The sequence below is a fragment of the Takifugu rubripes genome, chromosome 10 (genome assembly GCF_901000725.2).
Source record: "Takifugu rubripes chromosome 10, fTakRub1.2, whole genome shotgun sequence".
NCBI lineage: Eukaryota > Metazoa > Chordata > Actinopteri > Tetraodontiformes > Tetraodontidae > Takifugu > Takifugu rubripes.
The window spans coordinates 4,000,519-4,018,507 of record NC_042294.1 but is presented as its reverse complement, the minus strand read 5'-3'; the positions used below and the strand labels follow the sequence as shown (position 1 = coordinate 4,018,507).

At 43.4% G+C, this 17,989-nt stretch overlaps 1 protein-coding gene across 2 annotated transcripts in view; it reads right to left on the bottom strand.

Annotated features, from left to right (window-relative positions):
* The window catches only part of myripb (myosin VIIA and Rab interacting protein b), a 55,839-nt gene extending 39,415 nt beyond the window's left edge, over positions 1 to 16,424 (bottom strand). For both annotated transcript variants that reach the window (XM_029843085.1, XM_029843086.1), the window contains exons 1-2: positions 16,246 to 16,424; positions 12,055 to 12,264 (exon numbers count right to left, since the gene is read on the bottom strand). In XM_029843085.1, coding sequence (XP_029698945.1) covers positions 12,055 to 12,164 — 110 coding nt within the window. In that variant the 5' untranslated portion in view covers positions 12,165 to 12,264; positions 16,246 to 16,424. The remainder of the gene's footprint in view (positions 1 to 12,054; positions 12,265 to 16,245) is intronic.
* Positions 16,425 to 17,989: the final 1,565 nt, after the last annotated feature.

Below are 17,989 nucleotides of genomic sequence, written 5' to 3'. Positions count from 1 at the left end.
ATTTCAATTTAATATAGTACAATGGCAGAATGTGACACAACCTTGACTTCCCATTCATTTGCCTTGATTTGTAGGCCAACACTGAATTATGGGTCAACTAAAGGTCTCCAAAGGCAGACAGCCGCTCATTCATCATGTGGGTAAAAATCAGAGCTCGAGTCCAGATGAAACCCCAAAACTGCATAAACACACACACAAGGTCAATATTTCACAAAACTCTGAGCTAATGTTTGTTAGCCAGTCAGTAATCGACAGTAATGGCTCCCTGTAAAATGCTAATACATGCGCTAACTATCATCCCTTAATGTCATTAAATGTCACCTTAAATGTTTAAGAAGCAGGTTAAACAGTACCGGTAATAGGCAATAACTTCCATCTCTTACGCTCAACCTTTCAAGGCTTCCTGCATGTCTCCCTCAGAATCTTGTGCTCCGCTGCGTCTCTTCAGCACGGCAGACCAGAGCCTTGGCAGGCCATCTGCAGCCGTGCGTTCATTCAACCTTCATCAACTTTCACAACCTCAGCTGTCAGTAGACCAGGCAGCCATGATGGCAGCCGTCTAACGATGCCATCATCGTCCCACTTTGCCAGCCAAAACTTTTGGCAGTTTCACGTAAATTCACGGAGGGCTGTGATTGGGCCGCATGATTGGTCCACGAAGCAGTGAAGATATGTAATCTTTACTCTAAACATGCTGAAGTGACCATAAAGTATCCCTTCTTGGGTCAGTTAGTCTGAATCCTGTTCCAGGTGATTTAAGGACAAAAGTGAAACCTTTAGCCAGAGATTCACAGACACTTGCAGAGGAGAATGGACACCCCACGACAGGTGAAAAACGCTACAGCAAGCAAAGAGATGGCGAGAATGTGAGAAAATGAAATGGAGGAAAGACAGAAAAAAAGGGAGCAATGGATGAAGGGAGGGAGAGCAGTGCAGTGGAACAAACAGGGATTTCCACATGAGTGAAATGGATTATTGTGATCTGGAATAACCACATTATTGTTTTGGATGAGTGGAGCAGGCTCGTGGTGGCTAGCATGGACTAAAAAGGACATTTTTTCCTGGTTTTCATTATGCTTTTCTGATAATTTAAAGTGCAAACAAGCATCATTCTGTTTGCATCAATGGCCGGGATGACAAACATCCACGCACTGCAGCTTACAGCTGAACAAATCCTGATCTAGACATTTATCCCACATGGAGACGGGCTTATCAGTCACATAAACGTCCACTGCAGGGCGTCAGTTCACAGTCACACAAATTAAGTTTTATCATTCTATCAACGTCAACATGCAAAATCCAGTATATACAGTGTAATATAAAAAAAATGTCACATGGTGGAGAAGTCAGTCATGGTGATGAATCTTAATCCTAACTGTCCTGACAAAAATTAAGCCAATAGGATAAACAGGTCCCACAGTTGGCATGGCAACTGGAAATAAGTGACAAGGCCGCCTAAGTGAGAGTGGGAGAAGGAGCGAAGGTAATTAAGTTGCACGCTTTCTGAAACGCAGTTACACAGATTTCCCTCCCTCGCCTCAGGCCCGTTTGGGTGAATCTGCCCCTTGTTTCACCACCAGGCGTCCTTCAAACACACAGAGTCCTACGCAAAGACATTCTGTGGGCCTGGAGCTTCACGCAGTGGTGGGCTGAATTACTCCGAGTCACTGCAGCATCCAGCTACGACTGTTGACCCACACAGTTTGATTCACACTCAGCTGCAGACCCAATAAGCCCCTGTCTCCAACAACGCTGCCTCCTTATTAGCCCGACACGGGCTAATGTTGCAGCACATCCTTCTGTTAAGAGAAAACTAGCAAAATTAAAGAAATACCTGACAAATAATTTAAGTAAAGTATAATTTAAGTAAAATACGACTGCTTATTTCTGATATCTCTGAGCTGCTGTAGCATCGCATCATAACTAAATCGCAATAATGTAAATGTCTCAGTGTTACATAAATAAATCTACCAAATGATCAGCGAACCACTTTTGTAATTACAACATCATAAATATGCCCAGTTTGGACCGGGGAAGTGAGGAGAGAGAGAGAGCTGAAGATGTATTGCGCAATATAAAACAGCATCATAAATTACAGAGCAGTGATCCGAGCCCCTGCAACGAGATTAGCATCAGGCAGAGAATGAAAATTCAGTCAGCGTTGCCATGGGAACCAAAGCAATACAATTATAACTTGGGACTTCACGTCATCCTGGGGCACGGAGCGTAAGAGGTCATAATTCCTCATCCACAGATTGAGGACACACAGAGCTTTAAACAGAGGTGAGAAAGGGATTCATAAAGACAAACAAGAAGCTCTCATTTGATTTCATGTGAATTGATTGTTTCATCTTTAAGATAAAGAAAACACAAGAAGCAACATCAGTGAAGCCATTTATCATTTTATGACTCTGCAACAACTTTCTTCATCAATAAAAATCAGTGTATAGCGAAATAAACTTCTGTCAGTGAAAACTTGTGATATTAGCATGAAGTCAGCAGGCACGGAGGTAAAAGTCTGGTCTCTTCACCCTTGACCTCACACAACAAATTGCTACTCACTGACATGCAGCCACTTTCCATTCATGTTTTTGTAGTACAATCTCTGAAATCGGTGTTAATTACAAGAATGACGAGTTCAGCTAATCACTCCCCCTTCATCGCTCTCTTGGCTTTACTGTCTGCTCAAGTACTCAGGCCACCAGTGGCTATTTCAAGCTAGTCTGCCTTTTATTTCTTAAATTATACAAGAGCCTTCATTTAGCCCACTAATTACTGCGATTATCCAACACTGCAAACATACAACTCACTGTTTATTTCTGTTTGTGTGATCTGACAGACTGCAACAACAGATCTGTCTTGGCCTGCTTCAGTGATTTTTAAACAATGAAACATGTGTATTATCTTATACTGAGAACATTTAGCCAAATAAAGGGAACATTTTGAATTCAACATGCATAACTGCAGTAAACATCTTATTTTCTGCCAAAAAAAACTGCACATGGCAACAAGATCGGTGCATGATCTCCGACACATGGGTATCTTGACGCAGCATCACCCTGGATATCCTCGGAATGCCCGGAAATGAAAAGAGGGAGGACTGATTGCTTTTCACATCGGCCGCATCCATCAAGAGCTTCTGTTATGAGTCACATAAGCCCTGACACACAAGCATGACACAGAATGTATTTCTCACAATCTCAGACAATCAAGGCAGTATATTTTTAAACTCCTTACAGGGGTCTAATGAGTGCTCACAAAGGCCATGTGGTTAAAGTGGATTTACAGCATTTAAAGATAGGTGCATTATGGTGTTTAATTCCTCACAGAACTGAATAAACAAAGGACTGAGAATGATGTGGAGAATGAACGTGTAATAGCAGCTGATTCCACTGGAGGGCGCTGAAAGCCACGCAGACACAGGCGATACATTTTATCTTCAAAATGGTGTACCACCCCGTTCTCTCATTAGATTTTTTTTTTTTTACCTTAAGTTGACCACAAACGTCAAAGTAAATATTAACCATAAGCCCTTTTGGTTCAAATCCCAATTTTAATTACCAACTATGTGCTGTGCAGCATATCTCTCTTTAACATGCAGAGCTGACTGTTGGATGCGCGCAGACGTGAGGAGGCTGTCTGGACCGCTCCGTAAACATGGTCAACAGACACCGCTTAAAAGGTTGCGGTCCAACATCAGCGCACAGATGACAGGGTTTGGAGACTGACACTGCATTCTAATTGCATAGCTCATAATCAGTTAAAGGTTGGGTGAGTCTTCACCTGGTGCCTGATCCAGGTGCAGAATTCTATTGCCTCAAGTGCAGCAAATTCTACTCGATGCCCATTTTCAAGCTCAGATTTCATTTTCAAAATTAGACGCGTGGTTGCCCCTGGTAACCCCAACGAAGGCCAACAGCTTGGCTCCATTATCATATTTAGGTTAGCATGTCAAAACCTGGCAACAGAGGCGAGCAGCTGTGCAAACAACAGTGCTCAACATGGAGAACCTTGCTATAAAACACCACCTTCCTCCATTAATATGCAGCGAAGCAACAAAGGCGGTTTCATTCCTCTGCACCAGGCAAAACATTTCCACGATGGAAAACACAGGCGGAGCTGCTAGACCACCGAACCGTAACATGTTAATGTATCACTTTATTATTAGTCTGTCTTCTCTGCTTTAACCATCGTGTTAAAATCCTGCCAAACCTGTGAGCAGGATGTTACCCAGACTTGCTTTGGATTGAATTGCTGTTAAATGTGAAAGTGGGGTTTCCCTAAATAACCCAGAGATGTGGATGCATATTCCACATGTTTCCATATACGTCTGACACTCCAGCTGTAACTGTAGACGCAGGAGTGGATCAAATGGCTACCACCGTAAACGACAGTAGACGAAGGCTTGATATTAGTGAGCTGAACTGCAGAGGTGTGACCCAGGTCATCGGATTCAGTAGAGGCCACAGGCCTGTCAAAAACTCTGGCATTCAGAAGACAAAAGGGCAGAAGGATAAACAGAAAAGTATGAAAAGTATATTTAAAGAGGAAGGAAGAGAAATATTACAATAAAAACCAAATTGCATCCCACAGAAGCTGCACAATTCCTTAAACCAGCACTTGGCTTCAACCACCAGCTGCAGAGTGTGAACGGCTTCCTATCGCTAAAACATATAGTTGGACAAACGCAGAAAACAACCAGTGCATCTTCAATAGAGAGCCCAGATTATAGGTCCGTCTCCAGCAGGAACCCTGGACAAAACTGTGAAAGAAACCAAACAGACAGAATGAAAAGCCATATGTATTAGTGGTCATAAACCCTGCTGACATAAACAGACCAAACACACCATCACAGCAGTTCATCAACAGATGAAAGACATCCTCCAAGAGTCAGTCCGTCAGTCAGTCAGTCAGTCAATAATAGAGTTGCATATGAAAAGTAACCAAGTCTTGTAGTGATGAGATTATGGTGTCAACTGAAATGACCTATTGATGATTCCATGACATATACACTAACAATAATGATAATGATATATCTTAGTAACAGTATCAATGTCCTGGTCAATCGGTGCAGCTCTCACCTCTATTACTAGTTGGAGTTCTCCCATAATGTGAATATTACTCTTTTGTGTTATTATAAGCTCTTAAAATAATTTTTTGCATCCTTGAAGGACTAGACTGTAATATGAAATAATCCTGAACAGTTTCTGTCACATTTGCTCCAGTCTGGGCCTCTGTGAAGGGACCAACAAAGAAATCAGACAAAACATTGGATTTTAATCACAATGATGTTTTTTCCATTAAAACTCATAGTGAGTGTTCACTCCCCCCACCTCCGCCGTCACTGAGACAGTGACAAAAACCATCTCACAATTTTTAGTCTGTGTGTGTGTGTGTGTGTGTGTGTGTGTGTGTGTGTGTGTGTGTGTACCTTTCATAAAAAAATTATATAGTTTAAAGAGAAGTTACAAAACAAAAAATGTGCAAATCTAACAATTTTAAATAAAGATACCCACTGATTTAAGAATAAGGGCTAAAAAGTTCAAAAGATTATAAATTGAACAAAATTCTTGAAACATCAAAAGTGGATTAAAAAGGCTCTAAAAGCAGAAATTACTCACAATAATTGTAGTCTACTCATCATAAGCTCCATCTATCAGTGCCGACAAACGAGGCTTCAAAATCAATAATAGGACGCTGCCATGACGATAGTGACTAAATAATCTGTCACATGTTCTGTGTTGACTGAGAGGAAAGATAATGACTGAGCAGGTGGAAACTGTCAGATGCAGAAAAAACGCAGAGGGAACGCCGACAGAACGCATGGAAACCAGCAAAATGCACTGAGGGAACAGATCCTACACAGGGAGGATCCCCTCCAGGGAGATGTCGATCGGGCTTCGGTCTATTTCCTTTATGAGTGACAGTAAAATCCACCAACAAACACATGTGCACAAAAACAGTGGTCTTTTATAACAAGACAAGGCACTCTCCCAGCCCCGCCCACAACTCTGCCAGCGCAGTGCGTGAGCCTCTGCTAACCTGCCACCCAAGTGACCCTCTTTGTTTTATGTTCCTATCTAATTCAGACCATCTCATAAAGCTCAAGGTCAAAGATGCTAGAGTGCAACCCCTTTAATGGAAGTGAAGGAACACTGGACAGTAATTTAATTTCACGTACGTGTATGTATGAGGCCCTAGCAGGTGTACAAACGGGATCACGTGCATACCGCTGCTAATGCAGCTGCAGCATGACTATGCTGCTCAGTCACTGGTGGTCTGATGTAAACAGATTTCCTTTGCTCTCTACAAGCTTCAGATACTTCAGCAGTTGATAGCTAACCAGGCTGAGGTATGCCGCTAAGTCATGCTAAAAGCGCCTGCGCTAACTTTTGATAAAATAATATCTGAAGCATTTAGAGGGAAATATTTAAAATAAAAGCTAATTTAGCTAAAACATTTTAACAAGCATGAGTGCAAATTATGCTAGGAAACTTAAAGCCAACAGACCAAAACATGAAGAACCCAAACAGCAACTTCCAGAGAAGCTCGGTGCAAAGAGAAAAGACTTTCTTGAGGATTAGCGTGGATTTCTTACTTTTTCTCCGGCTTGCAGTGTATCCAGGCACACAGAGACCTCTGGTAACTTGGACTTGGCCCCTTCTGGTCAAGTGATGTGGGTTCATTCCTGTTTTCATTTGTACCCCAAATAAATGAGCAACTGAGAAACAGTCAAAGGTGCAATGTTGTCCATGGTTTTAATGTCATGCCGTCCTCTGGCACACATGGCACCATTCACCATACAGACAACTGGAACAGAAATGGAACCAAAGCTGAATACTGTGAGGCCTGGATAGGGCAGAGGAACACTGCAGTCAACTGATTTTAGAGGAGGAAGATGAGACAAATTTCCTGAAATGAGCCAGGTTGTGCTGTCTGACTCCCTCCTCACCTGTCTAAAAATCCATTCACACCTCCCCCAAAGGATTCTCGACTTTCACTCCATCTCAACTCTCCACTCAAACTTCGGGGAACACAGCCTCGCCCCGAAGAACGCTGTCCCGTGCCTACCGTGGTAAAAGCACAAACCTTTAGAAATTACATTATCACACAGCAAATAAGACCACCTGGTCCTTCCAGCCATAAATCAGTCTTGTTTCTGCTGGATTGTTGCATGTTTTCTTAAGAAAGGGGAAGTCATGGGCATCAGTTATATCCTCTGGACTAGGAGCAACTCATCTCACACCTCCCTCCATCACGTCCCCATGGCAGCTGCTAATAAGAAGCCGTGAAGGTAGGAGGAAGGGCAAAGACAGGGAGGTTCAGAGAGGAGAGTCAGAGACAGATCACCTGCATGTCAACACTAACCTACAAATGTAAATAATTGTATTAATCTGAAAGAAGTAAAAACCAGAGGCCAAAATTTGAGGCCATCAGGCAGGCAAGGTTACTGAGGAGAACCTATCGAGTCTGTCAGCAGATGTACGAGCTGCGAGAGGAACTGTGTCACAAGTGTATGAGGGAGGATTATTTTTACTATCTCATCAGCTGATCCAGCCGCATCAGCAGCTCCAGAGGGCGAAGAGCAGTACTGCTTATTTGACACACTCAGGGGAAATAAGAGTCTTCCTGGACGATGCAAACCACCTCACTTCAGGCACATCATGTCCAGGATTGCTACGGGCACTGTCATTCTTGGAAACTCCAAACCGTAGAAACTGCATTCACAAAGCTGTTATTTCAAGTAAAATCGCCATATTCTATTAAGACTGTATCCATGAAAATAGCTGCTGCACCAGCAAATGAACCTTGAGTGTGCGTGTGAGTGTGCGTGTGTGCGTGTGTGTGTGTGAGACTGAACATGCTCAAGCATGCCCATGTGTAATTGCCAGACCGAGGGGGCTGTATTTTTGTCTGCAAATTAAGTTTAATTAGAGCAAATCTTGTCTACTAACGGCCACATTAAAGACTAATTAGGAATCACAGAGTCTGCAGCAGCGGCACAGATCACGTCAACAGGCCTAGACACATTGGAAGATTAACACAAGACCAGGCTGATTGGGAGGCTGGGAGGAGTGAGCAGTGTTGGCAAGATACCACTGTATTTCTTTTGGTATTTTTAGAATATGACACCTCATCACTATAGCATAGTGTTATCACAGTAGGCTGCGATACCTTCAAGTGCCATCAGATTTATTGTTTTCACAAAAAGCTCCCATTTAAGTTTCATCATGACTGCTGAAATGAACGTGAAATGCCTTTACCTTTTCATTGAGAGTACAACCACGGCAGCTTAAAGCTTCTGAAACAATTTAGCTGATATAATATTAGCTCCTGACAGACAGGAAATGGAAAAAGCTGATTTGACCTTTTTCCCTTTCATTTGTGGCATTTAAACAACACAAAGACAATATTTTCTGTATGGGAAGCAGAATGAATTTTATGGCTTCCACACTACAAATACAAGTTTAAATCAAACCAGTCTGCCTTAAACAGTCCAATCACAAACCATAATACACCCAAACAAACAGTAAACTGTAATGTCTCACAGAACTGGTAATACCGGTGTTAAAGAAGTGCCTATGTGGCTCCAGGTTAAAAGGTCATTGGGATTTGTTAGTTTCTCTTGTGCACATGCACGCACACACACATCACACAGGCGATGTTGATGAGATCAGCGTGTCCACGCACACCTCATTTTCACAAAAAAACAAACAAACCACATAAACATGACTCAGACAAAGAACACTCGCCAACGACATAACACTCTTAATCCCAAGGTTTTATTGCTATTAGCTGTTCGGTACGTGTGAATGGAACGCATCCGCCCAGCGCTAGGCTTCACATGTGAAAAGCGATCACATGCCAACTCCGGATCCAAAGAAGGGGATTACGGCACAGGATAAACGCCTTAGACGGTGAAAACAAAGGAGCAGAATGTCTGATAAACACAAAGGAGCTTATTCAAGTGCAAACTTTTGCTGGACCAGTGACCAATTTTAGCATTTTCAACAAGGGGATCAGGCCGGGGTCAAAAGTTTACTTGTCTCATTGTGACTGTTTACATCTTAAAACATCAACATTTTCATCAAAATCACTATTGGGTCTTATCATTACAATTATTATTACTTGACATCACTTGTGTTTAGTTTAAAAAGTATGCAAACCTTTTTATACTAGCTGAGGGCATGTGAGAGACAACAGGATGATTATCTGAGGAAAGAGAGGTCAGTTCTGCTCCAGGCCAGATAACATCCTCTGCCTCCTCCTTTCATAATGATCCTGACCCCTCTCGCCACCTGCTTGCAAAGAACAAACATGGGAAATTGAAGGCAGCCCTTCAAATATGCACAACCAGTCTGTCCAACAAAGTGCTAGAGACCAAGCTAAGGAAGTAAAACACAATCTGTGATTACCGACTTTATTAGAATCTGCAGTTGTTATTTCACCAATTAATTAAACCTGCAATTTTAAAATACCGCTTTAATTAAGGAGGCTGAATTACTCTGCACAATGACTGAACCATCACGGCCAAGGCAAAATAACTAGGAAGCACTTCCACAAATGAGCCATTGGCAGAGCTTTGGTTCTAAAAATTAAAGAGATGCTGAAGTAATGGAATCGCCTTCAACGGGAAAAGGTAGAGACGTGTCCCGTTTCAGAGGGAGCATAAGGGAGCTGCCAATCATGTTTGTCAAGTGTATTAATCCTGACAACTAGAGCAAATAAGAGGAATGGACAGCTAGAGGCGCCTTCTTAGCATTAGTCACTCACGGATGCGGCGGCGAGACGGCTTGTTCTAACTTTAATCATCTGCCAGTCCGATTCCCTCAAGGCTGCTTATGCTGTTTGTTAAGTAGGCCCGCACTTGCGTTCCCTGGAGTTTCATAATGAGCCTTGCTAGCTGCAAGACCTCTGTGACGGTGCAGGCTATGAAGTTGAGCTGCTCGTGGTCTCTAATTGGCAGTATCTTACCATCGCTCTTTAACTATGAAAGGACGGGGCGTACACGGTCGTATACATACAAATCCAAGTAAGTTTATTTTCCAGGTTGACTTAAAGCCAGCAAGGAAGACCTGTTCCGACAGCAGACATTAGCAGCATTAGCATCGCTAATCTGCATGGAGAATGTTGGTGTTTACATATACGTTTGACCCACATACAGCAGAAACCTTTTGCCAAACTGATTTGCTACTGTCTGGCCCCAAAGGTTTCCGGAACCACAGATAACGATGCTATTTGGCAGCTATTTTGACTTATTTGACTCCGAGTTATAAACATGCTATTCTGAACCAAAAGCATAATTTCACATCATTTTGGAATGTAACTGCACCGACCACAGAGGGCTGCATAAACATGATTCAGATCAGTATCTGTGCAGGCTCCAACTCATCCTCCCCTGATAGCCCAATTTGTGCCACTGTCTATATTTTTCCAACAGTCAACACTTTATTGTCCAAAAACAATCATTGTAGTTTGACCACCCCCTGGTGGTGATGTTCAGCAGATAACAGAGAGGCTTGAAAAGGCATCACGGATCATCTAAATCAGACGGAGTGCTACATTCAGGCCCAGTAAGACAGAAAACCTGGCCTGACTCATAGGACTGGTTTGCCTCTGTCTGATGTAAATTTATGCTCCACCCAGAGATAAATCCAGCTGATTAAGCTTCTTCTCTGCACTGATCACTCACAGGCATCAATTACTAGACTGTAGCGCTGATGACAGTCCTGTGCTGTTGCTAATCATTAAAACGGCACCAGTATATTTTATCCTTCTTGAATGCCACAAAGCAAAGACCGTTTCCAACACAGAGCTGTAGTACAACTAACAAGCACAGTTGTTTCATAGCCATCATTTTAGTAACATTTATGATATTTCCTTATTTATGAGACAAAACGTCAGCAGGAGTTTGTCATTTCGTATCACAGGGGATGAATTCATGCTGAGGATTTAAATTGTCAGGTGAGAATTAGAAATGACATAAATCACTGAAGAGGCTAATCAATGACACTGCAGGGCTGAGCTCATGCAGGAAGGAAAAACAAAAGTCAGCCATCCATTAATGAGAAACCCCGCACAAGAGAGGAATGACTACTGGAACACTCAGACACCATCCGCTGTGGGTGCATTGTCACATGCAACCTATAACCTGGGCCTCTTATTCAAACCACATCACCAATGGCAGATTTTATCCATCGTGTCTGCATCACTGGAAGCTGAAAACAACATTAGCTACATTGGGCAATGCTAGCTTTGCCGCAAAAGTTCATTTTACAGCCGACTCAGTTGGAAACATCTCACTGCTGCTTTGGAGCCTGTTCTGGATAAATAAGTTTGGTTTCAAGCATACCGATGCCTAATTTCTGGTTGGTGAAACAAACTTGGCATGGAATTATTCATGGTAATGCAGCTTAATCCCTTGTGGCTTCCTGTCAAGAATTCCAAACCACAAGGATCTGTAGAAATCTGAAGAACGCCATAGCTGCCAAACTAAATGGCTGCTGGGGCCTGGTAGGTAGCTAAAGAGGCAGATTTGTGAGTGAAATTACAGGCCATCAGCAATGCTTGAAAAGCAAAACATTGTACTGTTGTTACGCTGGACCGACACAAAACAGATCTGACCACAGAGTTGATGCCCAACCCCCCAAAGGTAGCCTGTCACAACATGGCCAAATTCCCCAGTGCCCTCCACTATGAGGGACAGAAGGCCAGGAGGAGAAGGGGGCAATGAGCCAGCACTTGTCAGATGTTAAGTAAGACGCTGTGACACTGGAGCAGCACCTTGAGGCACAGACCTGCCTGTCCGGGAACAGAAACTCCCAGACGGGTGTCTCTTCCACCCAGCCTCGCCAGAAACAAACCTTCCAATGCCAGCAAAACTAAACCAGCATCAACAGGGAGGAGGGTGGGTAGAACTGGGTTAGCTGGGCATCAATTTCTCTGATCACCTCAGCTCCCAGTGAGTTGTCATGTTTCCTCAGATCAACCAGCATGTGTCACCTCACGTGTAAACTGAGACAGATTCATGGTGGTGGGAGGAGCCTCTCTCACCTCAGCCTATCCTCTTCCTTCTTGCGCAGCTTCATGTCCCGCTGCACCACCTTCAGGACGTGCTCCGCCTCGTCGTCCGTCAAGCCCGACAGGTCCAGCCTCCGGCCCATAGCTCCTGACCTCGCCACGCTGAGATGCTGGTCCGGGTAGGGGGAGGGTCCAGGGAGGGGCACGGTTGCTGCCAATCTGGGGGCCGAGGCTGGGACAACCCTGAAAGAGGTCAGAAGAAGGTCAAATGGTGCATTTATGGTAAATAAAGCTGCACAGGGTTATTGTTAGGACTGCTCACACAAGGCTGTTCTCTTGAGAATCTCGTGAAAATTTTAGGGCTTTCATCAAGTTTTATGGGGATTAGGGTTTGAACATGTCTGAACATCTTCTGCTTGTTTAATGTACAGAAATATAAACATCCCATTAAAAAAAGCATCCAGCAAATATGCACCAAGCAAGCCACAATCTCACTGTGCAAATAACGCTCCAGCATCTGCTTTTAGGACTCGTGAACAAAACACACAGCGTGGCACCAGCAGCTCGCCTGGAGCGTGGACTCTGATCTCTAAGCAACCAAACAAGCTGAGAAAGATGCTGAAAATATATTTTCCCAGGGTCCACTGACATTTACCTGGCCCTGTTTGAAAAGGTAATACAGAAAATTTAATTTCTGAAGGAATTCTCTGAAACAGTAACCCTCAAATTTGAATGTTCAGCCAGTATAAGATGATTTCTTACCACAAGGATTAGTTTCATAAAAGGTGTTTGACTTTATATAACTCAGTGGCAGACTCTGTTGCCTATGCAGAAAATAGATACAAATATCTTTTACAACTCGGACTTTTGACAGAACGACCAGGGAAGCGGAGGTGAAGAATGATGGATGCAGACACAGAGAAAGAGACAGTTTGTTAACCACAGCATGTAAACAAGAGGGGGAAGTGAAAAAACCCAAACAATTACGCCTGATCTTTTCTTGCCCCGGTAGTTTTACTGGCTCAGTGTCTCCAACTCACTCGTTCTCCAAAATGACCGTGCAACTCGATCAAAAGCCAAATTGTGGTATTGGTTTTACTTTTCAGGACACGTCGTCAATCAGGGAAGGTCCATTTCACCTATCTGGGATCTTATTTTCTTCTATTTTATTTTCTTTATACACAGAATGAGATGGAATATGTGATCCTCAAGAGGCAAATGTAAACACACACACCCACGCCCGCCCACCCTCCCACCCTCCCACACACAGACACACACACACACACACACACACACACACACACACACACACACACACAGACTAAAAATTGTGAGATGGTTTTTGTCACTGTCTCAGTGACGGTGGGGGTGGGGGGAGCTGTAAGATCAATGTGACTCAGACATCTGTTTTCACATGGTGTGAAAACAGACCGTCACAGTGCCAGTCACACACTATGAAAGCAACAGTCGCCGCCCTCATCCCTGGGAACGACACCCAAAACGGCATCATTTACCGACTCAGCCGCAGATTTCCACAAAACATGAGAGCGCAACCTCGCATGGTTACTGAAGCAGCGGCCTCCATTACACAGAAGGGCATCTTATTAATGCACAGGGCCAGGAAATGAGATTGTCCTTGCTAGCATTTTTAGCATCTTTAGCATTACAAAGATCTTGATTTCTTTTAAAGACTGTTGCAGAATGATACATGCAGCCTAAAAGTCTATTTATTCTGATAAAACAAGGGAAACCTTTAACTGATTTGGTTTTGGTTGATAAAAGGTTCTTCCTTTAGTGCATCATTATTGTACAAGGTAAATATGCATTACAAAGTTTCATGAAGTCATCATCATCATGAGCTGCACTTAAACGCTGCTGCACGCAAATAAATTAAGGTTTGATCTATGGTGGCAAAGAAGTACTCAAGAGCCCCAGAAGATGCATTAATCCTCCTGGTTAATGTGGCCAAGTAATGGTGGAAGCAAATAAATAACTGTGAAACCAAAAAGAAATAAAGTTATCAAGAGGATAAATGAGCCATTAATTCTAAATTGTGAATTGAGACAGTGACTCCCTTTCGGACAGTCATCACTCAACAACCAGCAGTGGAACGTTCATCCAGTTTGGCTGACATCTTTGCTGTTATTCGGTGTCAGACAAACTGGGTGAATGTTCCGCTGCAATGGTGAGCTCGTCTGCAAGTGGCTGGCCCAAACTATTTATCCCTGTTAGTCTGCTAATGTGCAGAGGAGACTAATGTGCCATTACTCTATGGTCATTATTGCATAGCCACAAGGGACCGCAGTCATTCCAGCCTTCTTTTAATAGCGTGTGGTGACAAGGACGAGGATGGACCCTCACATGCGTCTGAGAATGTTTGCTCGTGAGGCTTGAGTGCACATGCAAGTGCAGCAACTGTGTACCCAGACAACAGGATAATATTGTGTATGCTGAGGTTCATATTTTAATGCATTTAGCTTTTTTTTTACCCCGTTCCCCTTTTCTGAAACCACATTATGCTTGTTTGGAGAAGGCAGATAATTGTGGCTGACTGTTGTCAACAATCACAATGCCAGCATGGATGAATGCACCAAATGGGGGGAATTCCTGAGAAACCGGGGCACAATTATCACCAAATGCAGCTAACAAATCTGTCTGATGTCGTCCCTCACATGTGACAGCATGATGCATTTCCATCTGATGTTAAGTCTGTATTAATATTACTATGAGTTATTTGTGAGTAACTTCTTTACATCTAAAATTCAGATATGGGCAGTGTTAATTATGAATTAGGGTTCAAATAATCCTATTTGAAAAATTCCATTTTTAAGCCTCTTTCTTTTTCTTAAAGCAGCTTCTGTGCTGATCGCGAAAATCAAAATCAATAAACGGTCTTGTGATTCGTTGCCACTTCGGTCAATGCTGTCAGATTCCAAAGTGCCACAACAGCACAGGCCAACATGTGGTGGCTGGAGTGGGGAGACAGAAAGAGACAGGGAGGAGAATGGAGGGAAAATAGGTCATCCTAATGGATCACGAACCTGCTTTTTCCACCAGATAAGCATCAATCAGTCATATCTTCAATTAAATGTGAACCTGCTGGTGTTAAATGGTTGCAGAATCACTGACTCAAACTTCAGCGCCACTTTGTTGAACATTACTTGTCTTTGCTCAGCGAGACAATAGAGCTGACGAGGCCTTGCTGGCACGCCACAAAAGTGCCGGTGCAGCCAAGCGCTGAATCAACTGCTTGTATTTAGACGCTCTCCTTCGGATCCTTCGGTCAGAGCGAAGAGGAGACAGGAAATGAAGGACATCTGCAGTTCCGAGCCTGTTCCCCATCAGAGGGTACGCAGCATTTGGCTCACACTGCACTAAATATAACAACCAAATATGTAAAGTACTGTAAAAAGAACCTGATCCACAGCTTTTCACCACTCTGGGGATTGTTTTGCTCATGCTCCTGAAGCAGTTTATCAGCCTGAACATTCACGCATCTACCCCACTCCTTCTGTATTCAAGAAAAGAATTTCACTTTAAAGCATCCTGTCTTTTTTTCCCCCCCAAAGTCTCTCTTGATATGAGCAGGAGTCCCTGATTATGTGTCTACTTGTGTCTTTCCTACGTGGTCAATTGCTGATATGCGGAGTGACAAAACAGGTGAGAATATTACAGAAGAATTGTTTTAACACTCTCACACACTGTGTCTGCATGGACGTGCAGCATTCAAAGCAGATGCTCTGAGGCGCTGTGTGCATGTGACAAAGTAATGAGAAGAGCTGCGGGACCAACTTTAAGAAAGGGAAGTAATTTCCGTTTCTATGAATGAGCTGATGGTTTGGGGGGTCTCCCAAAAAATAAACAGCGATGTAATATTGCCAGCAAATCATAGGCTGTACCACAAAGCGAGCCAACAAACCAACTGCGCTCATCAGCCAGTGAGCCTTTCCAGCCTGCACCCTCACTTTTCCTCACCTAAATCCACACAATTTGAAACGCGTCATTCCCCGATTTAAAGGAAAACAGCTCCACCTAATCCCCCGTCTGCTTTAGCGTCCAACATCAACCTAATTTCCCAACATGATGGTTTCGGACCAAGGGATGCAAACGTGCGGACAGCCGCCGCGTCACACGCCTTCGAGCGGACACCTGACGCCGACATTTTCATTTCCACGTCCGCGATCCCCGCAACCACCTTTATTGCTGATGAGGAGAATCACTTACACGGGATCAGTGGGTGCCAGAGGACCGCCAGTTACAGCTTCGTTCTTATCCCAGATACTGACAAAGAAGGATGCGGAGGGATGCGCTTCTTCGAGCGTAAACTTCCGCGACACCTGTCGGTCTCCGGGATACTTTTGTGTTGCCCGTTTGCTCCTCGGTGTTTGTTATTTCCCTCCCACTCCCCCCCACCCCAAAACAGCAGTCTGCACAACTGAATGGAAGATCACGGGGTTTGTATTACACAGAGGTAGGAGGAGGGACGAGGACGGAGGAGGGAGGGAGCGCGGAGGGATGTAAGGGATCGGCACCCAACCTCTATCCCTCCTGCATTCGTGCTCGGTGGGGAATCCGGAGTCTGTGGAGTCTGATCAGTCTGTTGACTGATCTGAGCTCATCCTCTCTTGCAGGAATGGGCTTCCCAGGCTCACATTTGGCACTCGCTCATCAGGAAGGAGATAGAAGGAGGAGGCAGCGAGTTGGCTGGGTACTCCATTCACAAATGCCAGCCATGGAGTAATTCCCCTTGTTCTGGCATTTAACATCTTTGATGGTATCTGCCGAAAAACTGGTTTGATTTGTGCGCACTAAAAGTAAAAGTGTGGTAAAATCACAGACTGTGCAGATGAGCAGCAGAGAGCAGAATGTTTAATATGAATAACACATGAGGCTGTGGCCACAGCAGTCACCTCACCTCCATGCTCCTATACTTCTTCAACACTATGCAGGATTTTTGTGCATCTGACCTCCTTGCTGACTTGCTATCATTTTTTTCAAATTTTATTTTTAAAAATGTGTATAACTTGTGATTTAAAGAGTTTTCACTTTCGGAATCAGTTGGTTGCATTTTTATTGGACAAAGTGCTCACAACATGTTATAATAAACCCAGTCACAATAGTGGGGATGGGGGCGTGTCTTTTATTGTCCACTCACACAGGAAGGTGACAAATATGATTTGATAGAGGGCTTAAAGCTATGAGACCAATCCTAGAAACTTTTATCTATGCTATCATAACAGGTCCTGGATTTAATGTGTGTAAAGTATATGAGAGTCTTTAGGCTGCCTTTAAGCCTACAGAAAGCACAAAATGGGATGGAAGTGAGTAGGTGGTACTTAATTCACTTTGTATGCTAGACCTTTATTTATTTATTTATTTTTAAAATTACTAAGAAAAGAATGAGGACACATGTCTGGAACATGTGATTGGGATTAAAGGGACAGCACTAGACTGGTTTAGATCATATTTATCTGATAGATACCAGTTTGCTCATGTCCATGGTGTTCCCTCTTCATACAGTAGGGTTAGCCATGGAGTTCCACAAGGTTCTGTACTTGGACCAATCCTTTTCACCTTGTACATGCTTCCCTTAGGGAACATTATTTGGCAGCATGGGATAAATTTTCATTGTTATGCTGATGACACCCAGCTTTATTTATCCATGAAACCAGAGGAGACAGATAAGTTAGTGAAGCTTCAGACCTGTCTTAAAGACATAAAGTCCTGGATGTCTTCAAATTTCCTCCTCCTTAACTCAGGAAAAACTGAGGTCATGGTGTTTGGTCCTGAACCTCTCAGGGATAGATTAGATCACATGATCACTCTAGATGGTATCTCATTAACATTAAAGTCTCTCTGTGAGGAATCTTGGAGTAACTTTTGATCAAAATCTCTCCTTCAACTCACACATTAAATTAGTCTCTAGAAGTGCCTTTTTTCACCTGAGAAACATCGCAAAGATCAGGAA